At 39.2% G+C, this 16,396-nt stretch overlaps 1 protein-coding gene and 1 pseudogene across 1 annotated transcript; one reads left to right on the top strand and one right to left on the bottom strand.

The window, feature by feature from the left end:
* Positions 1 to 6,125: 6,125 nt before the first annotated feature.
* On the bottom strand, positions 6,126 to 6,285 carry LOC131936354 (uncharacterized; annotated as a pseudogene).
* Positions 6,286 to 11,250: 4,965 nt separating this feature from the next.
* On the top strand, positions 11,251 to 16,396 carry LOC131936314 (uncharacterized). Its single transcript, XM_059293240.1, has 6 exons — positions 11,251 to 11,323; positions 11,788 to 11,924; positions 12,396 to 12,526; positions 14,942 to 15,065; positions 15,408 to 15,502; positions 16,282 to 16,396. The coding sequence occupies exons 1-6, from the start codon at positions 11,260 to 11,262 to the stop codon at positions 16,346 to 16,348; spliced, it is 618 nt and encodes a 205-aa protein (XP_059149223.1). The 5' UTR covers positions 11,251 to 11,259; the 3' UTR covers positions 16,349 to 16,396.

Here is a 16,396-nt window from a genome sequence, read left to right as displayed (position 1 = left end):
ACAATGGCTGTATATTTTTTTTTTGTCCGTGGGTTTGTGGCTAATTTAATGAGTTACTTTTGGCGCACTTTCAGATGGACCAACTTTGTTTGAACTTTCCAAATGCGTTCGTCTGTCAAGACAATGCAAAAGTATTTTATTTTGAATCAAATTTAGAATTAAATTAGTCATTAAAGGATTACTAAATTCATTAGTAAAAGGGAATATGACAGCTTTATTCTCCAGGGAACGCTCCGTCTGCCTAAATTAACTAATACGAGCCGACCCGCTGCGTATCATACGCCGCTATTTAGTTGTTTTTTTTTCTACTTTTCAGTAATTTATAATTTGTGAATTCGACAGTACCAATGCTGCCACTGAAAATATTTGCTTAAAAACACTAACCCCCCCCCCCCCTCCCCACGTGAAAGCAGCCTCCTCTTAGTTACCTCCTCTAAGTTTAAAATCGTTTCAAACTAAATTATCTGCCCCCAATAGCCGTCACCAAACCCGTCTCTATGATTGTAAAATGTAAACAGCGTGACCACAGCTCACCAGACAATGTGGGGGTGGGGTGGGTGTGGTAGTGATAGTGATAGAGAGAAAGAGAGGGGACTGCAAGGAGGCGCTTGCAGCTTGTTTAAAAGTTTTCTAACGGCTCCCAGAAGAGAATTATATATATAGATTAATGAGATACCAAAACAATTAGGCTTTTTCTTTTATGCTATAAGAAAAAGCTCCTAAACTAGACATTCATCGGTTTGATAGCTACATAACAAATTTCATTGATTTTAGAGCAATGATCGATTACCTAAACAATGACGAGCCGTCGCTAACTCGACGTCGAAAAGTGAAGATCTGACAGGTGAGCTTGTTGGGTCATCAGGTTATTGACATGTTGTCATTCGACGCTGGTTGGTTTAGTCGTGCTGTGTTTTTGGACAGGGTGGTGTGTCTCTATAGGGTGAGATTGGATGGTGGTACAGTTATGCGCTGTGTGTTTGGACAGGGTGGTGTGGTGTGTTTTTGGATAGGGTGGTGTGGTGTGTTTTTGGTGTGCTGTGTGTTTGGGCAGGGCGGTGTGCTGTGTGTTTGGACAGGGTGGTGTGGTGTGATTTTGGACAGGGTGGTTTGCTGTGTATTTGGACAGGGTGGTGTGGTGTGTATTTGGACAGGGTGGTGTAGTGTGTGTTTGGACAGGGTGGTGTGCTGTGTGTTTGGACAGGGTGGTGTGGTGTGTGTTTGGACAGGTTGGTGTGCTGTGTGTTTGGACAGATTGGTGTGGTGTGTGTTTGGACAGGTTGGTTTGCTGTGTGTTTGGACAGGGTGGTGTGGTGTGTTTTTGGACAGGGTGTCGTGTCGTTAGAGTGAGATTGGATGCTGGTACAGTGATGTGCTGTGTTTGTGGACAGCGTGAATTGTCGTTAGGGTGAAAGTGGATGCAGTATCGCGTTGGTATTACTGAGATAGACGTTGAAGAGAGTTTAGGCGGATGGGGTGGTGGTGAGGATGGGGGTGCGGGGCGCGTTTTGTGGCATCATTCACATAGGTAACACAAAAGTAATTATATCTAATTTTAATATCTGTATATGCAGATAGCTTAAGAGGTAATGAATTCTATTTTCATCACTATGCACGGGGGGGGGGGGCACTATCCGAGATGGAGGGGGGTACAACACCACATTGCCTATCATTATTCTACATAATATATATATTGTTGTTGAGGGAAGGGGTGGCTGAAATTCTCGCGTTCGTATCCATAGCTCGATTCAGTAGGGCGTCCATGAGTTTACCCAGCTCTGGTGGGTACCTGACTTAAGTTAGGGAAATAAAGTCGGCTGGGCATAGTACTGACAACGTTTTGCCTACACATGCCGAGGGTTACTGAAACAGCCTACCTCTACATCACCTGCCTCATGTTCTAGCTGGTGCTTAACTTGTATATACTTTCGTTAGCGATGGGAGGGGGTATAGTGACGACACTGACTTTTTAAACTCTGATTTTGAGGTAAAAACTTTTATATGAATTTATAACTATTAATTTTCTAATAAACGCTTTAAAAGTATATACTTTGGGTTTATAATATTTCACAGAGGTCGCTGTTAATATTTAAACAAATATAATTAACTAATTTGTGTGATAAAATTGTTTAATGAACGAAGATAGTCCGTCGTAAGACCATAAACTACATATCTAAAAAAAAACAAAGGCCCTCATAGTATGAATCGATTTAAATATAGAATTATTTTCATGATACTATATCATAACTGATTCATTTAAATCAGGGGTTCCCAACCCCGTGCCCGCGGGCGCCATGGCGCCCGCCGAACGATTCGTAGGTGCCCGCCTCTCACTATTTGACAGAGACAGAATTTTTTTCATAAACATTATTGAAAGGTTGAAGGGGATGGAAATCGAAAGTTTGAGGGGGGGGGGGGTGCAAATCGAAAATTTGAGGGGGGGGGGGTGCAAATCGAAAGTTTTGTCCCCGGGTGACGGGAAGGGTCGCTACGCCTCTAGAAGGAGTTAGTCGATTTAAAATAGGTGGTGTGCCCGCCACCCTACCGATATTTTAGAATGTGCTCTAGAGTAAAAAAAGGTTGGGAACCCCTGATTTAAATCAACAGGTGTGTATGTGTGTGAGTGGCGCAATGTGTGCCTGTGTGTGTGGAGGCGGGGAGTGGGGATTAAACTGGTGGTGGTTGGCTTTTTGAACGCTCTAAAAATAACATTTTATTTGATTTTTATCGACTCCTTATCTCAAACTGTGGAATCTGGGGCAGGCAAATTTCGCTATAAAGCACAAATGGGTAAAATTTTGTCAGTAGAGATAGTCAAATAGTGTTTGGAGGGTTGGTTCATCGTTCATAACTGGGAATCAAATATTTTATGAACGGGCATTAGGGTCCCTGTTTCTTTTTGATACTTCAGATTTCTCATACTTTATATTTCTCATACTTCAAATTAATTTTTCATTCTTAAGATTTAAGAGACCTGAATGAGCAGTGTAGTTGGTTGATACTATCATAGGCACTGACCACACATTTAAGGGTATGAACACAATCAAAAGGAATATATTCACATCTTAATTGTCCATAATGCAGATGTTTGCAAACAGATGGTCATTGCACCACCATTGAAAAAAACGTAAGGAATTTGGGAGGCTACCTAGCCCAACCTCTCACTTTTCTTTTAGCAAAGACATAAAATTATAAAATGAAAAGTGTAACGCTATAAAAATACTGATTTTCCTATACACATAAGCGAAGAACATAGAACATAGAACTTTGTTATAAGTATATATATATATATATATATATATATATATATATATATATATATATATATATATATATATATATGTATATATATATATGTATAAATTATTATTTTTACAAGCTTTTATTTAACTCACTTCCTCTGTCTGTCGTCAGTCTAGATCGAAACGCCGGGCACTTCTAACTGACAGATACGGTTCGTAATTGGTACGTGGGTCAAGACATGAAGATAATGCATTATGTTTGGACCAAATTAGTAGGCATCACGTCCGTGTTGGGCGTGGAGCGAGGGGGGGGGGGGGCTCTACGTCAAAAGCCCGTCATCACGTTCAATAGGCGCACGATGGTTTTTAGTCGGGTTCTCTACCACTAGACTACGCCATCCCATAATATTTTACTGAAACTTTAGCAATAAACCTTACAATGGTTTTTAGTCATGTAACTATTGTAAATAAAACATGTAAAGTACTGAAAAAAAAATTCACAAAAAAAAAAAAAACCTTTTAATAGCAAGCTTTTATGTAATAATGCACTAAAAAGTAGAAAATAAATTATACACTACTATTTAAATAACCATTAAAGAAAAGCGTGGGTCTCTTCCTTAATATTATACACTACTATTTAAATTGCTATTTTTAATTTTTAATTTTTTTTCAGTAATAATAATTTATTTTATAGATTTTACACAGCATCAAAGACATGAACATCAATCGCATATATAATAATCAAAGGGAGAAAATAAAATGGCATAAGAACTAGACTAAAATGAGATGTCAAACTAGGTTTCTCTTGACTGCTTAGTTTACTGTGCTCCGTCCTTAGCTGCGGAGTCAAAAGTTCACTTTGTAGCCACCCATGGACAGAAATAGAAACATCAGGGAGAAGTGTCTCTCCACATATAAGGAATAATAAACCCATGAATCATACGGATGAAGTATTGTTTGAAAGGCACTTTCATTTGTGTTTTTTCAATCAGGTAGTTAACTATTGTATGGTGTCTAGTTTTGTACATCTAAATTGTTATTATAAATTCGTACAACGTTAACGTTGACCGTAAGTAAAACAGCATTAATATTGGCTATAATTTAAATCTAAAAAAATTAAGTTAAAAAATATTTTTTATTTTGCTACTATTGAATTGACTTGAATTCAAAGTGACTTTTCGGAGAAAATTAAAGGTTACCGCCCTTGATTATTTTGAATAATTTGTAAACATATCTTTATTCGTTGATGTAATAGTTTTATGTATCTGTCCCACGCTTGGTTCCTGGTTGATATTTTGTGTCACATGTAAAGTCTTCTTATGGAGAGCTTTTAATATTCTGATACATCTGACTTGTGACGGGCGTTTGGGCCAGATTAGAAAAATCTGCATGGTCACGGCGGTTTTTGATTTAAAAAATAATAATTTGAATGATTAAAGAGAATGTTAGTTGGAAAAGATTTATTTAAATGGTCAATGGAGAATAGTAAAGTTGTCTGATCAGATGAAGCATTGACAGTCAGATATTTATAACTTTTGAGTTTTTTAATACTTTTTTTTTTTTTTTTTGCCGCTTGGCGTTTTAATATTATTCCTCTCTTGCTGTCTACCCTGTTCGCGCAGGGAGGCAGCAAGAGTAGGTTGCATGATTATATACATTATACATACATGAAATATTATGCATATTTAAAACAATTTAATCCTTGCTTGTGTTATTTCCCTTGTTTTTCTGTTTTCTTGATTCACTTCTGGTTTCTTGGTTTCTTTTCGTATTTTCCATGTTTTCCTGTTTTTATTGATTCGCTTGTTTTTACTTCCGGTTTCTTAGTTCCTTTTTAAAATGACATAAAGTACATGACAAAACATGATCGCTTCTCTGTTTTTGGCCGTGCTTCTTGTGATTAATACAGTCTTGGTTGGTTAGTGGTAGATTCTTAGTTGGTAGTTGTACTTGGTGAGAGTGAGTTTGGTGTCTTGTCGTTGATGGTGGAGTTGGTCGAATGGTGTAGAACTTGGAGAGGGTGGTTGAGGTAGTGTCCTTGCGTTGAGATGAGGTATGATGCGCTTGGTAGTAGAGTTGTTCGATGAATTGAAGCTTGGAGAGAATAGTTGAGTTGGGTGGGTTCTTGTGTTGAGAGATCTTTCGAGGTGAGTTGCTTTGAAGTATTGTTCATTGTGGTTTGAAGAGGAGTAAAGTTGTGACGTAGTCGAGTAATTGAGTTGGGCGAGGTGACGTTGAAGAGTGAAGTTTGCTGATGTTGCTGAGTCGATGGTTTTGAGCTTGGTGAGGTATTTGAAGTGGGCGAAGTAAAGCTGTTGACGATTGTTTATTTTAGGTAAGTTGAGTAGTTGATCTTGAGAGATGGTTAGTTGATTTGCTAGTGTTTGACGTAAGCCTCCCACCTAAGATTTCTCCTAGGTAGGTGTCGTCAGAGTGATAGTGAGTTTGTTGGGAGTGAGGTAGTTGCGTTTGACGTAGTAGATGAGTTCGATTTGTTGGCGATTGTGACAGACCTCCCACCTAAGATTTCTCCTAGATGGGTGTCGTCAGAGTGATTGGGAGCGAGGTAGTTGCGTTTGACGTAGTAGATGAGTTCGATTTGTTGGCGATTGTGACAGACCTCCCACCTAAGATTTCTCCTAGATGGGTGTCGTCAGAGTGATTGGGAGCGAGGTAGTTGCGTTTGACGTAGTAGATGAGTTCGATTTGTTGGCGATAGACAGACCTCCCACCTAAGATTTCTCCTAGATGGGTGTCGTCAGTCTGAAAAAAAGAAGGTTGAAAATTAGCCGCTCGTACATTTGAAGCCACCCAATACAAGTACTGGGTGACTCATCTCGAGGACATGTGCGTTCGAGGGATGTGTGGGAGCAACCCCACAGCGGTCGTTGGCGAGATTTGCGTGAGTTAGAGTAGTAGATTTGACCGCCTCTCGACCCCGGTAGCCAGCCCTAAAAGGGGCTGACCAACCAAATGGCCAAGATCCGTGTAGATCCATAACAGATACTACACTTTGATCTTAGCCAAAAGGCCGAGAAGCGATCGATCGTTTTTTTTTTTTTTTTTTTTTTTCAGCAATAATAATATATTTAAAGAATGACACACAGAGATAAACATGTATGCAAATATACATAGAATGCCACTAACCACTAATAAATAATTACAGTAATTATGTAAGCTGTATCTGTGTGTTTTACAAATTGTTATTATGGATTAATATGATATTTGTCTGATAATGTTATGTTGCAATCATGTTTTACACACCGTTTTTTAATACTTTGAAGTTTTTATACAACTTGAGTACCTCGTCATAGATCAAATTTTGTACTATGAATTTTCAAAAACAACTATTTAAGTTTTCTAGATTATTGATGGTTTTCAATTTAAATTTTTAGACAAATTAAAATTTGGAAATATAAAAACAAGACCAGTAATTATGAATTTTTAATCGTTCGTTTTAAATACTAAAGTTATGAATAACATGTTAAATTATTTTGTTATATATAAATTTTAATTTGTTTTTTAACAATATTGGGAATAATATTTAAAAGTTGTATCCCTTTGCTGTAAAAAAGTACACATGGGAAATAAGGTAATATAATTAGAAGTTCAATAACAAAATGTCAGCATATTAAAGGGTAGTGTGGTCAGACCTCAGCTCAGCCAAAATCGGTTTAAAAAGACAAAACCTTTTTTTTGTTTGAGATTTGGCGGTACACTGTGCAGGTGAAGTAGAGTTTACCTGTTTCTTTGACCTCAGCATACGAAGGGATAGTGTGGTCAAACGCATGCTCAGCCAAAATCGGTGTTTTTAAAGGACAATAACATTTTGTATTAGGTGGGACGTCTTTTTGTATGTGGGATCTGGCTTTTTGTGAAGATGTGTGACAGTTGGAAGGGAAGGGGAAAGATAAAAATCGTCAATTAAACCTGACGTCATTCATGGATTACTCTCGAAACCCACGGTTATTCAAGGATAACGGGTAGTTTAGTAAAATATAAAACAATTCTTAACTTTAATGTACCAGTGCTTCTATGTACATGCTATATTTTGTCAACGACTGCACAATCCTTTTGAAACATACACAAACACCAACACATTCAACAATTCAATAACATACCTTTAACTTCTGCTCCACTCTTTACTAGGGTCGTCCATAAATGACGTCACATACCTAGGCGATGGGGATTTGGGGGGGGGGGGGGGGGGAGGGGGTCCGTAATTTCGTAACTATGTGTGATGAGGGGGAAGAGGATTCAAATAGTGTGACGTCACACTTTTGCATTTACAAAACAGCAATGTTAGAAACTGAAAGATAGCAGTTATTTCGCATTTTAGAAAACTGTTTTTAATAAATTGACATATTTTAGAAAGAGATCTTTGTTTTTTTTTAAGTATTCCACTTCAATTTTGATGGGGTTGTATGCTGAGGCGTGACGTCATTTTATAGGGGGGGGGGGTGGGTGGTTTGGCTTTTTGTGACAATATGTGACGGAGGGGAGGTACAACTAGTCAACAAGCATGAAGCTATTTATGGACGACCCCCACCCCACACCACACACAACATTTTTAACTTAGTCATAGTAAAAGACTACTATTCTTCTTTCCAACATTATCATAGTTGTTTCTTAAAAATCTCACCAGAGAACACATTCAAAATGTGTATCTAGAAGATACTTTTCACAAACGTTTCTGAACCTATGCGCAACATTGTTCATCTTGAAATTTAGTCAAATTTAATCTCGTCTTAAATCTATACATCTTTTGGGATGTGTTTCATAAGAAGAATTGTTCTATTGTTTAATTTTAACTTTGCCCTATGTGTATAGCAAATCAATGTGCGTACATAACTCTATTCAATGCATGGTCAATAAGGCCCGTTTCCCCATATCTATATGGTACAACAATTGATTTTTCTACAGTTTTGTATTTTCCTCTAAAACACTCTTCTCGGCAGTCCGCGCGTTGATGTTGATGGTGCTGCAATCTGTCGCTAGGTTGTAACAGTTCTCGACGTTCAAGCTAGGTTGTAACAGTTCTCGACGTTCAAGCCTAAATAAATGTTGGTCGTTACATGCCTGTGGATTAATAAACATTTGAATTGTTTATATTTGTATGTATTTTATGTGTGGATAATAATATAAAAATATGTGCCTATATATATATATATATATATATATATATATATATATATATATATATGCCAATATATGTATACTCATGGTTTTATATAAACAAATAATTATACATATATAGATACATGACTGTTAGAATAGTGTTGTCTATGGATGTGTTGGATTAGGCTAATAGCGTAAAAAATTACAAAACAAATTAAATTATGTGAAATTGTTGTGTGACGAATAAGCCTAGTGGAAACATCTCAACCCCACTAGTTGCCGTACCCATGTTGTCATTGTAAAGGTACTGATTACTATATTATACGGATAGGTCAGCAGCATCGCTATGTCTGGTGTCACCCACTGCGGCACTTTGTGGTGTCACCCCCCCCCCCAAGAAACAAAGTATATATATATATATATATATATATATATATATATATATATATATATATATATATATATATATATATATATATATATATATATATATATATATACATATATATATATATACATATATATATAAATATAAATATATATATATATATATATATATATAAATATAAATATATATATATATATATATATATATATATATATATATATATATATATATATATATATATATATATATATATATATATATATATATATATATATGCCTACATAGGCCTATAATTTAAATATATGCTACATTCGCTATGTGTATGTTTAAAAGCGTTAATCACTGCAGACGTAATAATAGTAACGATGTTTATCTTTAATCTGTCAATAATACAGATTGATGTATACTTTTTTCTCTAAAGTAAGCGTGTTTACGTTATGGTGTCACCCCTTCCCTTGTAATAATTGACAATTTGTACTTAAATACTATTTATCTTTAATCAATTAGCAATGTAACTGGCAAAAAAGCATTCAAAATTTTGTCACCCGGTGCGGTCCGCACCCCCCACCCTGCCCTCGATACGCCTATGGGATATCTACATATTCATAACATGGTGGATTACTATAACTTGTAATGATATACACGCACTAATAGACACAATGATATACGATTTACACGACACAAGTCTTACATGTTGAGTATCTATATATATAATTCTCTTCTTGGATACCCTAGAAAACACCAAGCTGTAATCGCGCCTAGCAGCCCCCTCTCTTCCTCTCTAAGCAAACCTATCACCCCTAACCCCACATGATCTGGTGAGCTGTGGTTCACGTTAAATGTTTACAATCGTAGAGCCAGGTTTAGTGACTGCTATTAGGGGCAGATAATTTAGTTTGAAACAATTTTAAACTTAGGGGAGGTAAATAAGAAGAGGCTGTTTTCACGGGGGTGGGGGGTGGGGGGGGGGGTGAAGGGTAGGGGTTGGGAAGGGGGATTATCGCCCTTAACGAGCCACTGATAGTGTTTTAAAGCAAATATTTTCAGTGGCAGCATTGGTACTGTCAAATTCACAAATTATGAATTACTGAAAAGTAGAAAACAAAACAACTAAATAACGGCGTATGATACGTCGCGGGTCGGCTCGTATAGGGCCTATCTATAATATCTATATACATTTTTTTTAGTGGGGAAAGTGGGGCGGGTAGACTTGTTTTGGGGGTAATTGCCCCTTTCATAAAAGATGCCATAAGGAAACTGAGGTGATAAATCAGATTAAACAATTGGTTAAGATTTAAAGGCATTAAAAATTACTATGGCAGACCCATAATACTATGTTGTTGTGTGAGTGAAACAAGGTAAACAATTTTTTATATTTTTTTACAGTTAACTTGTATAATTAGCCAAATCGCAATTGCTTGACATAAATTCAGTATGTTTGTTTTAGATCGCCATGTTGGTAGCCGCCCTGCTGGTAATCGCCCAATTGTAAGTACCCAGGTGGTAATCGTCCACTTGGTAACCGTCCAGTTGGTATTCGCACAGTTTAAAATCGCAAAGATGTTATCGCCCCGCTGGTAACGCTCAGTTTGTAATCGCCCATTTGGTAATCGCCCTGCTGGTAATCGTCCATTTCGTAATCGCCCTCCAGGTAATCGCCCTGCTGGTAACTGCCCAGTTTGTAATCGCCCTGCTGATAATCGTCCATTTGGTAATCGCCCTCCAGGTAATCGCCCTGCTGGTAACTGCCCAGTTTGAAATCGCCCATTTGGTAATCGCCCTGCTGGTAATCGTCCATTTGGGAATCGCCCTCCAGGTAATCGCCCTGCTGGTAACTGCCCAGTTTGTAATCGCAGAGTCAGCCTCGGCGAGATTGTTGTCGTCAACATAAATATCGCCAGGTGGTCGCTTTATAATAATTTTATGCAAGCCTTACTTATTGTGATTGGTCAATTCCGATCAGCTGCTACGCTAATAATCCAAGCGGTCATTGAATTGGTTTGTTTTATAGATTACTCTGTACTTTTGCTGGCTGTAAATATGAAGTTATAGCTGAATTAATCAAGCACAGGTTTGTATATGACGCTGCTGAGAGTATAATGAACCCATTTACCTTTATATAAAAGCAACGTAGAGACCGACCAAAACATACAAGTCTATTTCTAAAATATCGGCATCCACAGGATCATTAGGAGTTTATTTTTTTTAGTCCAGCAGAGATACAAATCAATCATCCCTTAAGTCCTCTTGTCTGGAAGGGGCTAGTCGATGGAAAAGTCTAGTCACTAGAAAGGGCTAGTCATTAGAAAGAGTCAGTAGGAAGGACTCCTCGCTGAAAAGGGCTACATAAAGGACAAAACTAATCTCTGGAAAGGGCTACACAGTAGAAAGTTTTACTGAAAAGGTATTGCAGCTGGAAAGGGCTAGTAAGTAGAAAGGACGACCGAAACACACATTGCAATCAATTCTCCGCGAGACCGAGCCAGCCCAGTAAAACGAGCGTACCCAGCCATGTTTTCTGCAATTCTATTGACGTCACTGGCAATGTTTGCCCCAGCCCACGCTACACCTAAAGGTAATTCACATTCTAAAGGTAAATCCTTTGTTCCTAAAGGTAATTCAAATGTTTCTAAAGGTAAGTCATCTCTGTCTAAAGGTAATTCATATTTCTATAGATAAATCCTGTGTCTAAAGGTAATTCACATGGTTCTAAAGGTAAATCATATGTTTTAAAAGGCGAATGTTTTAGTTGTCAAGATAAGTTATATGTATGTAAAGATAATTCGTGTCGGCTTACATAAATAAAACCAAGTCTTAGCGTAACCACGTGTGACTCATGAGAATTCATATGTACAAATGTAAATCATATTTGAAAAGTAAGTTATATGTTTCTGTACAACATTATCCATATAGTGAATAATTTACTTAGCTGTAACTTATATTTGTAATGGATAAACAATTACATAAAAAACAAACCAAATATGTATACGCATGCTAAGGGACATCAACTAAACGATGTATTAATCGTGTACTCATCAGCCTTGACCTTTGCATCGATGTTGAGTGGGCGGTTTAGTGACATTGACCTCTCACCCCTGGAGAACTATGAAGTGGAGCAGTACCAACAAGGTTTCATGATCATGCTCCAACCTGTCTTGGTACCCAACCTACAACCGGTAGGTTTCAAGTAGTAGTTTAGGTTCAGTTAATCATCAGCTACCACAACTCTTTTGGATCAGTTTCAAACTCAAAGTAACTCAAGGGTTTTGATAAATTAAGCAAGTCCCGCAACTTAGTAATGGTAGAAACTTTAACATTTTAATTATAATAAAAATAATGCAATCACACCAGGTAAAAGTAACCTAACATTCATCATCAAGACACATTGGTCAGATAAGGTAGAGTTCAGGGACCTCGGCATATGAAAGGATAGTGTGGCCAACACAATGCCCAGCCGCATTTGTTTTCCCTAACGTGAGTTAGCTACCCATAATAGCTGGGTGAACTCAGGGACGGTCTTTTAACGAACCCAGATTCGAACTCGAGACTTTCGGGTTAGCAGTCTAGCTCTCTACCGCTAGATCATTCCGTCAACACAACCTATCATTAAAACCACCCTACCATCCCCACCCCCAAACTCCTTCCAGCTGATGACCTTCTATGGCAGGGAGTGGGTGAACGGCTCCCTGATGCGTCATTACCTGACCACCGTAAAGGAGGGAGGGGACGGCCTCATCCACATGGACGTCTACGATTTCCCTGGACGTCACACAATCAGGTGAGTGGTTCACAGGGACGTCAGAGTATCAGGTGAGTGGTTCACAGGGGCGTCAAAATATCAGGGGAGTGGTTCACAGGGACGTCAGAGTATCAGGTGGGTGGTTCACAGGGACATCAGTAATTCAGGTGAGTGGTTCACGGGGACGTCAGAGTATCAGGTGAGTGGTTCACAGGGACGTCAAAATATCAGGGGAGTGGTTCACAGGGACGTCAGAGTATCAGGTGGGTGGTTCACAGGGACATCAGTAATTCAGGTGAGTGGTTCACAGGGACGTCAGAGTATCAGGTGAGTGGTTCACAGGGACGTCAGTGTTTCAGGTGAGTGGTTCACAAGGGCGTCAAAATATCAGGGGAGTGGTTCACAGGGACGTCAAAATATCAGGGAAGTGGTTCACAGGGACGTCAGTGTTTCAGGTGAGTGGTTCACAGGGACGTCAGTGTTTCAGGTGAGTGGTTCACAGGGGCGTCAAAATATCAGGGGAGTGGTTCACAGGGACGTCAGTGTTTCAGGTGAGTGGTTCACAGGGACGTCAGAGTATCAGGTGAGTGGTTCACAGGGACGTCAGAGTATCAGGTGGGTGGTTCACAGGGACGTCAGAGTATCAGGTGAGTGGTTCACAGGGACGTCAGTGTTTCAGGTGAGTGGTTCACAGGGACATCAGAGTATCAGGTGAGTGGTTCACATGGACGTCAGAGTATCAGGTGAGTGGTTCACAGGGACGTCAGTGTTTCAGGTGAGTGGTTCACAGGGACGTCAGAGTATCAGGTGAGTGGTTCACAGGGACGTCAGTGTTTTAGGTGAGTGGTCCACAGGGACATCAGAGTATTAGGTGAGTGGTTCACAGGGACATCAGTAATTCAGGTGAGTGGTTCACAGGGACGTCAGAGTATCAGGTGAGTGGTTCACAGGGGCGTCAAAATATCAGGGGAGTGGTTCACAGGGACGTCAGAGTATCAGGTGGGTGGTTCACAGGGACATCAGTAATTCAGGTGAGTGGTTCACAGGGACGTCAGAGTATCAGGTGGGTGGTTCACAGGGACATCAGTAATTCAGGTGAGTGGTTCACAGGGACGTCAGAGTATCAGGTGGGTGGTTCACAGGGACATCAGTAATTCAGGTGAGTGGTTCACAGGGACGTCAGAGTATCAGGTGAGTGGTTCACAGGGACGTCAAAATATCAGGGGAGTGGTTCACAGGGACGTCAGAGTATCAGGTGGGTGGTTCACAGGGACATCAGTAATTCAGGTGAGTGGTTCACAGGGACGTCAGAGTATCAGGTGAGTGGTTCACAGGGACGTCAAAATATCAGGGGAGTGGTTCACAGGGACGTCAGAGTATCAGGTGAGTGGTTCACAGGGACGTCAAAATATCAGGGAAGTGGTTCACAGGGACGTCAGAGTATCAGGTGAGTGGTTCACAGGGACGTCAGAGTATCAGGTGAGTGGTTCACAGGGACGTCAAAGTATCAGGTGAGTGGTTCACATGGACGTCAGAATATCAGGTGAGTGGTTCACAGTGACGTCAGAGTATCCGGTGAGTGGTTCACAGGGACGTCAGTGTTTCAGGTGAGTGGTTCACAGGGACATCAGAGTATCAGGTGAGTGGTTCACATGGGCGTCAGAGTATCAGGTGAGTGGTTCACAGGGACGTCAGTGTTTCAAGTGAGTGGTTCACAGGGACGTCAGAGTATCAGGTGAGTGGTTCACAGGGACGTCAGTGTTTCAGGTGAGTGGTCCACAGGGACATCAGAGTATTAGGTGAGTGGTTCACAGGGACATCAGTAATTCAGGTGAGTGGTTCACAGGGACGTCAGAGTATCAGGTGAGTGGTTCACAGGGACATCAGTGTTTCAGGTGAGTGGTTCACAGGGACGTCAAATTAACAGGTGACTGGTTCACATGGACGTCAAATTATCAATTGAGTGGTTCACATGGGACGTCAGACCATCAGGAGAGTGGTTTGACGTCCCGCCAGCCGATGAGTGGTTTGACGTCCGGGGACGTCAGACTATCAGGGGGGGGGGGGGGGGGGTGGTGGTCCACAAGACAACCCCGTGGGGTGTGGGATGGGCAGAAGTAACTTGCAGTAGTTGTGTTAGATTAGAAGTGATAAATCGATATTTGGTATTGTACTCCATTCCCAAACACACCGGTCTTACATAAGAACATATATAATAAATAAATAAATAAATATATATATATATATATATATATATATATATATATATATATATATATATATATATATATATACATATATATGTATATATATAATATATGTGTGTATGTGTTTGTGTGCGTGCGTGTGTGTGTGTTTGTGCGTGTGTGTGTGTTTGTGTGTGTGTTTGAGTATGTGTATGAGTGAGTGTGTGTGTGTGTGCATACTTTTGGTATTCATATGATTTATCTACAGGAATTTCACTGAAGATCTAGTTCAAAACTTAACGGCACCAAGACAATGCCACACAATTTTTCAACAAGTAGAAGAGACTGTGTTTGTGGGGATCTGGCCTTTCTGTACAGGCGTATCAGGAGAGGTAAAGTTGTATTGAAGTGTTTAGGGGAGACAATTAGGAATATATGCACGTTTTCTCTTACTTTGTACAGAAAGATTACATATTCTACGGTTGTGGTTACGTACTTCTATAAAAATTATTTTAATACGTCTTGAAAAGAACTTAACAATAGATAGTATTCCTTATCGCTAATTCTAATTTATAATTAGAGTATATTCTAAATAAATCACCTTCGCGAATTAATTTATGTATAGCTTATATCTAGGTAACGATAATATAACTTGTGATATATTTTGCACCGTAAAGGTTTCAAATAATTCTTCTTCTTCCCTTTCCAATAAATTAAATACTTTTGTGTCCCAGGTTCCCGAACAGTTCATCATCATACTAACGTGTAACTCCTTCATTGCTTGTCCCCCAAACTCTGGAATGTTACATGTAAACAAACTGATAGAAAGGTAAGGAGCTGTATGAGTCTCAAGTGAATATCACGTGCAAGACAACCTGGAACTCTCGTGATCAGTTCGTGAGTTCGAGTTTGTACCATGTTGATAGGTTTAAAGTCAGATCTGACAGGCAATTATTATCAGGGAAAGGTTAAGGCGAGTGGGCTTAGAACTAACTACTCTCTTTCTTCATGTATACCTAGATCACACAAAGATTGACTCTAATTGATTAGCACCATAAACCGTTTACACATTACATATTTTCAATGACTAATCCAGTTTTAAATTTTTTTTCCTCTCATCTCGTCATAGAAAAGTTATGATTTAGTTTCAAGTTCGCAAGAGGGTATTTTCTTCCCTTTCGTATAGGCCTACATGGTTTAAAAGTGCAGCCTCCTCTGAAAATACCAAAAACAAATACTTTTCCCCTAGATTGCTTAATCTTTTTGTTCCTTGGTTGGACACAGGCTATGGAAGCAAATCCAGAACTAAAAGCAGGCTGATATAGGAGTCAACGATATAAATGAACATAACGAGTCCACCGTAATACATCATTTTTAAAGGAAATCCCTCTAACATTAAAATTAAGAAGAAGAAAAAGAAAATTGACCGTCTGTCCTGTCTGGTTTCACTAGTGGGAAATAAAAATAAAAAGTTCAAAAGAAACACTTTAGTTGTCATGCCAAGGGCCCATAATCTGACAAGGGCCATAATCTGATATGTTTTTGTGTGTTAGTTTGATGATTACTTTAAGACGCGTATCAAATAAACGCCAGTTTAAACTTTTACAGGATAAACCTCCTCCCCTACATGACCAGCGGAGTAGATGGAAACTCCACTCAACCGTGTCGGGCATAGACAACACAAACTTGATCGCTGGACAGAACCTACGTCATCGTTAGACAT

Source organism: Physella acuta, unplaced genomic scaffold, assembly GCF_028476545.2.
Source record: "Physella acuta isolate Inbredline_101_S28 unplaced genomic scaffold, ASM2847654v3 ptg000175l, whole genome shotgun sequence".
NCBI lineage: Eukaryota > Metazoa > Mollusca > Gastropoda > Physidae > Physella > Physella acuta.
This window is presented reverse-complemented; position numbering and strand designations above follow the sequence as displayed.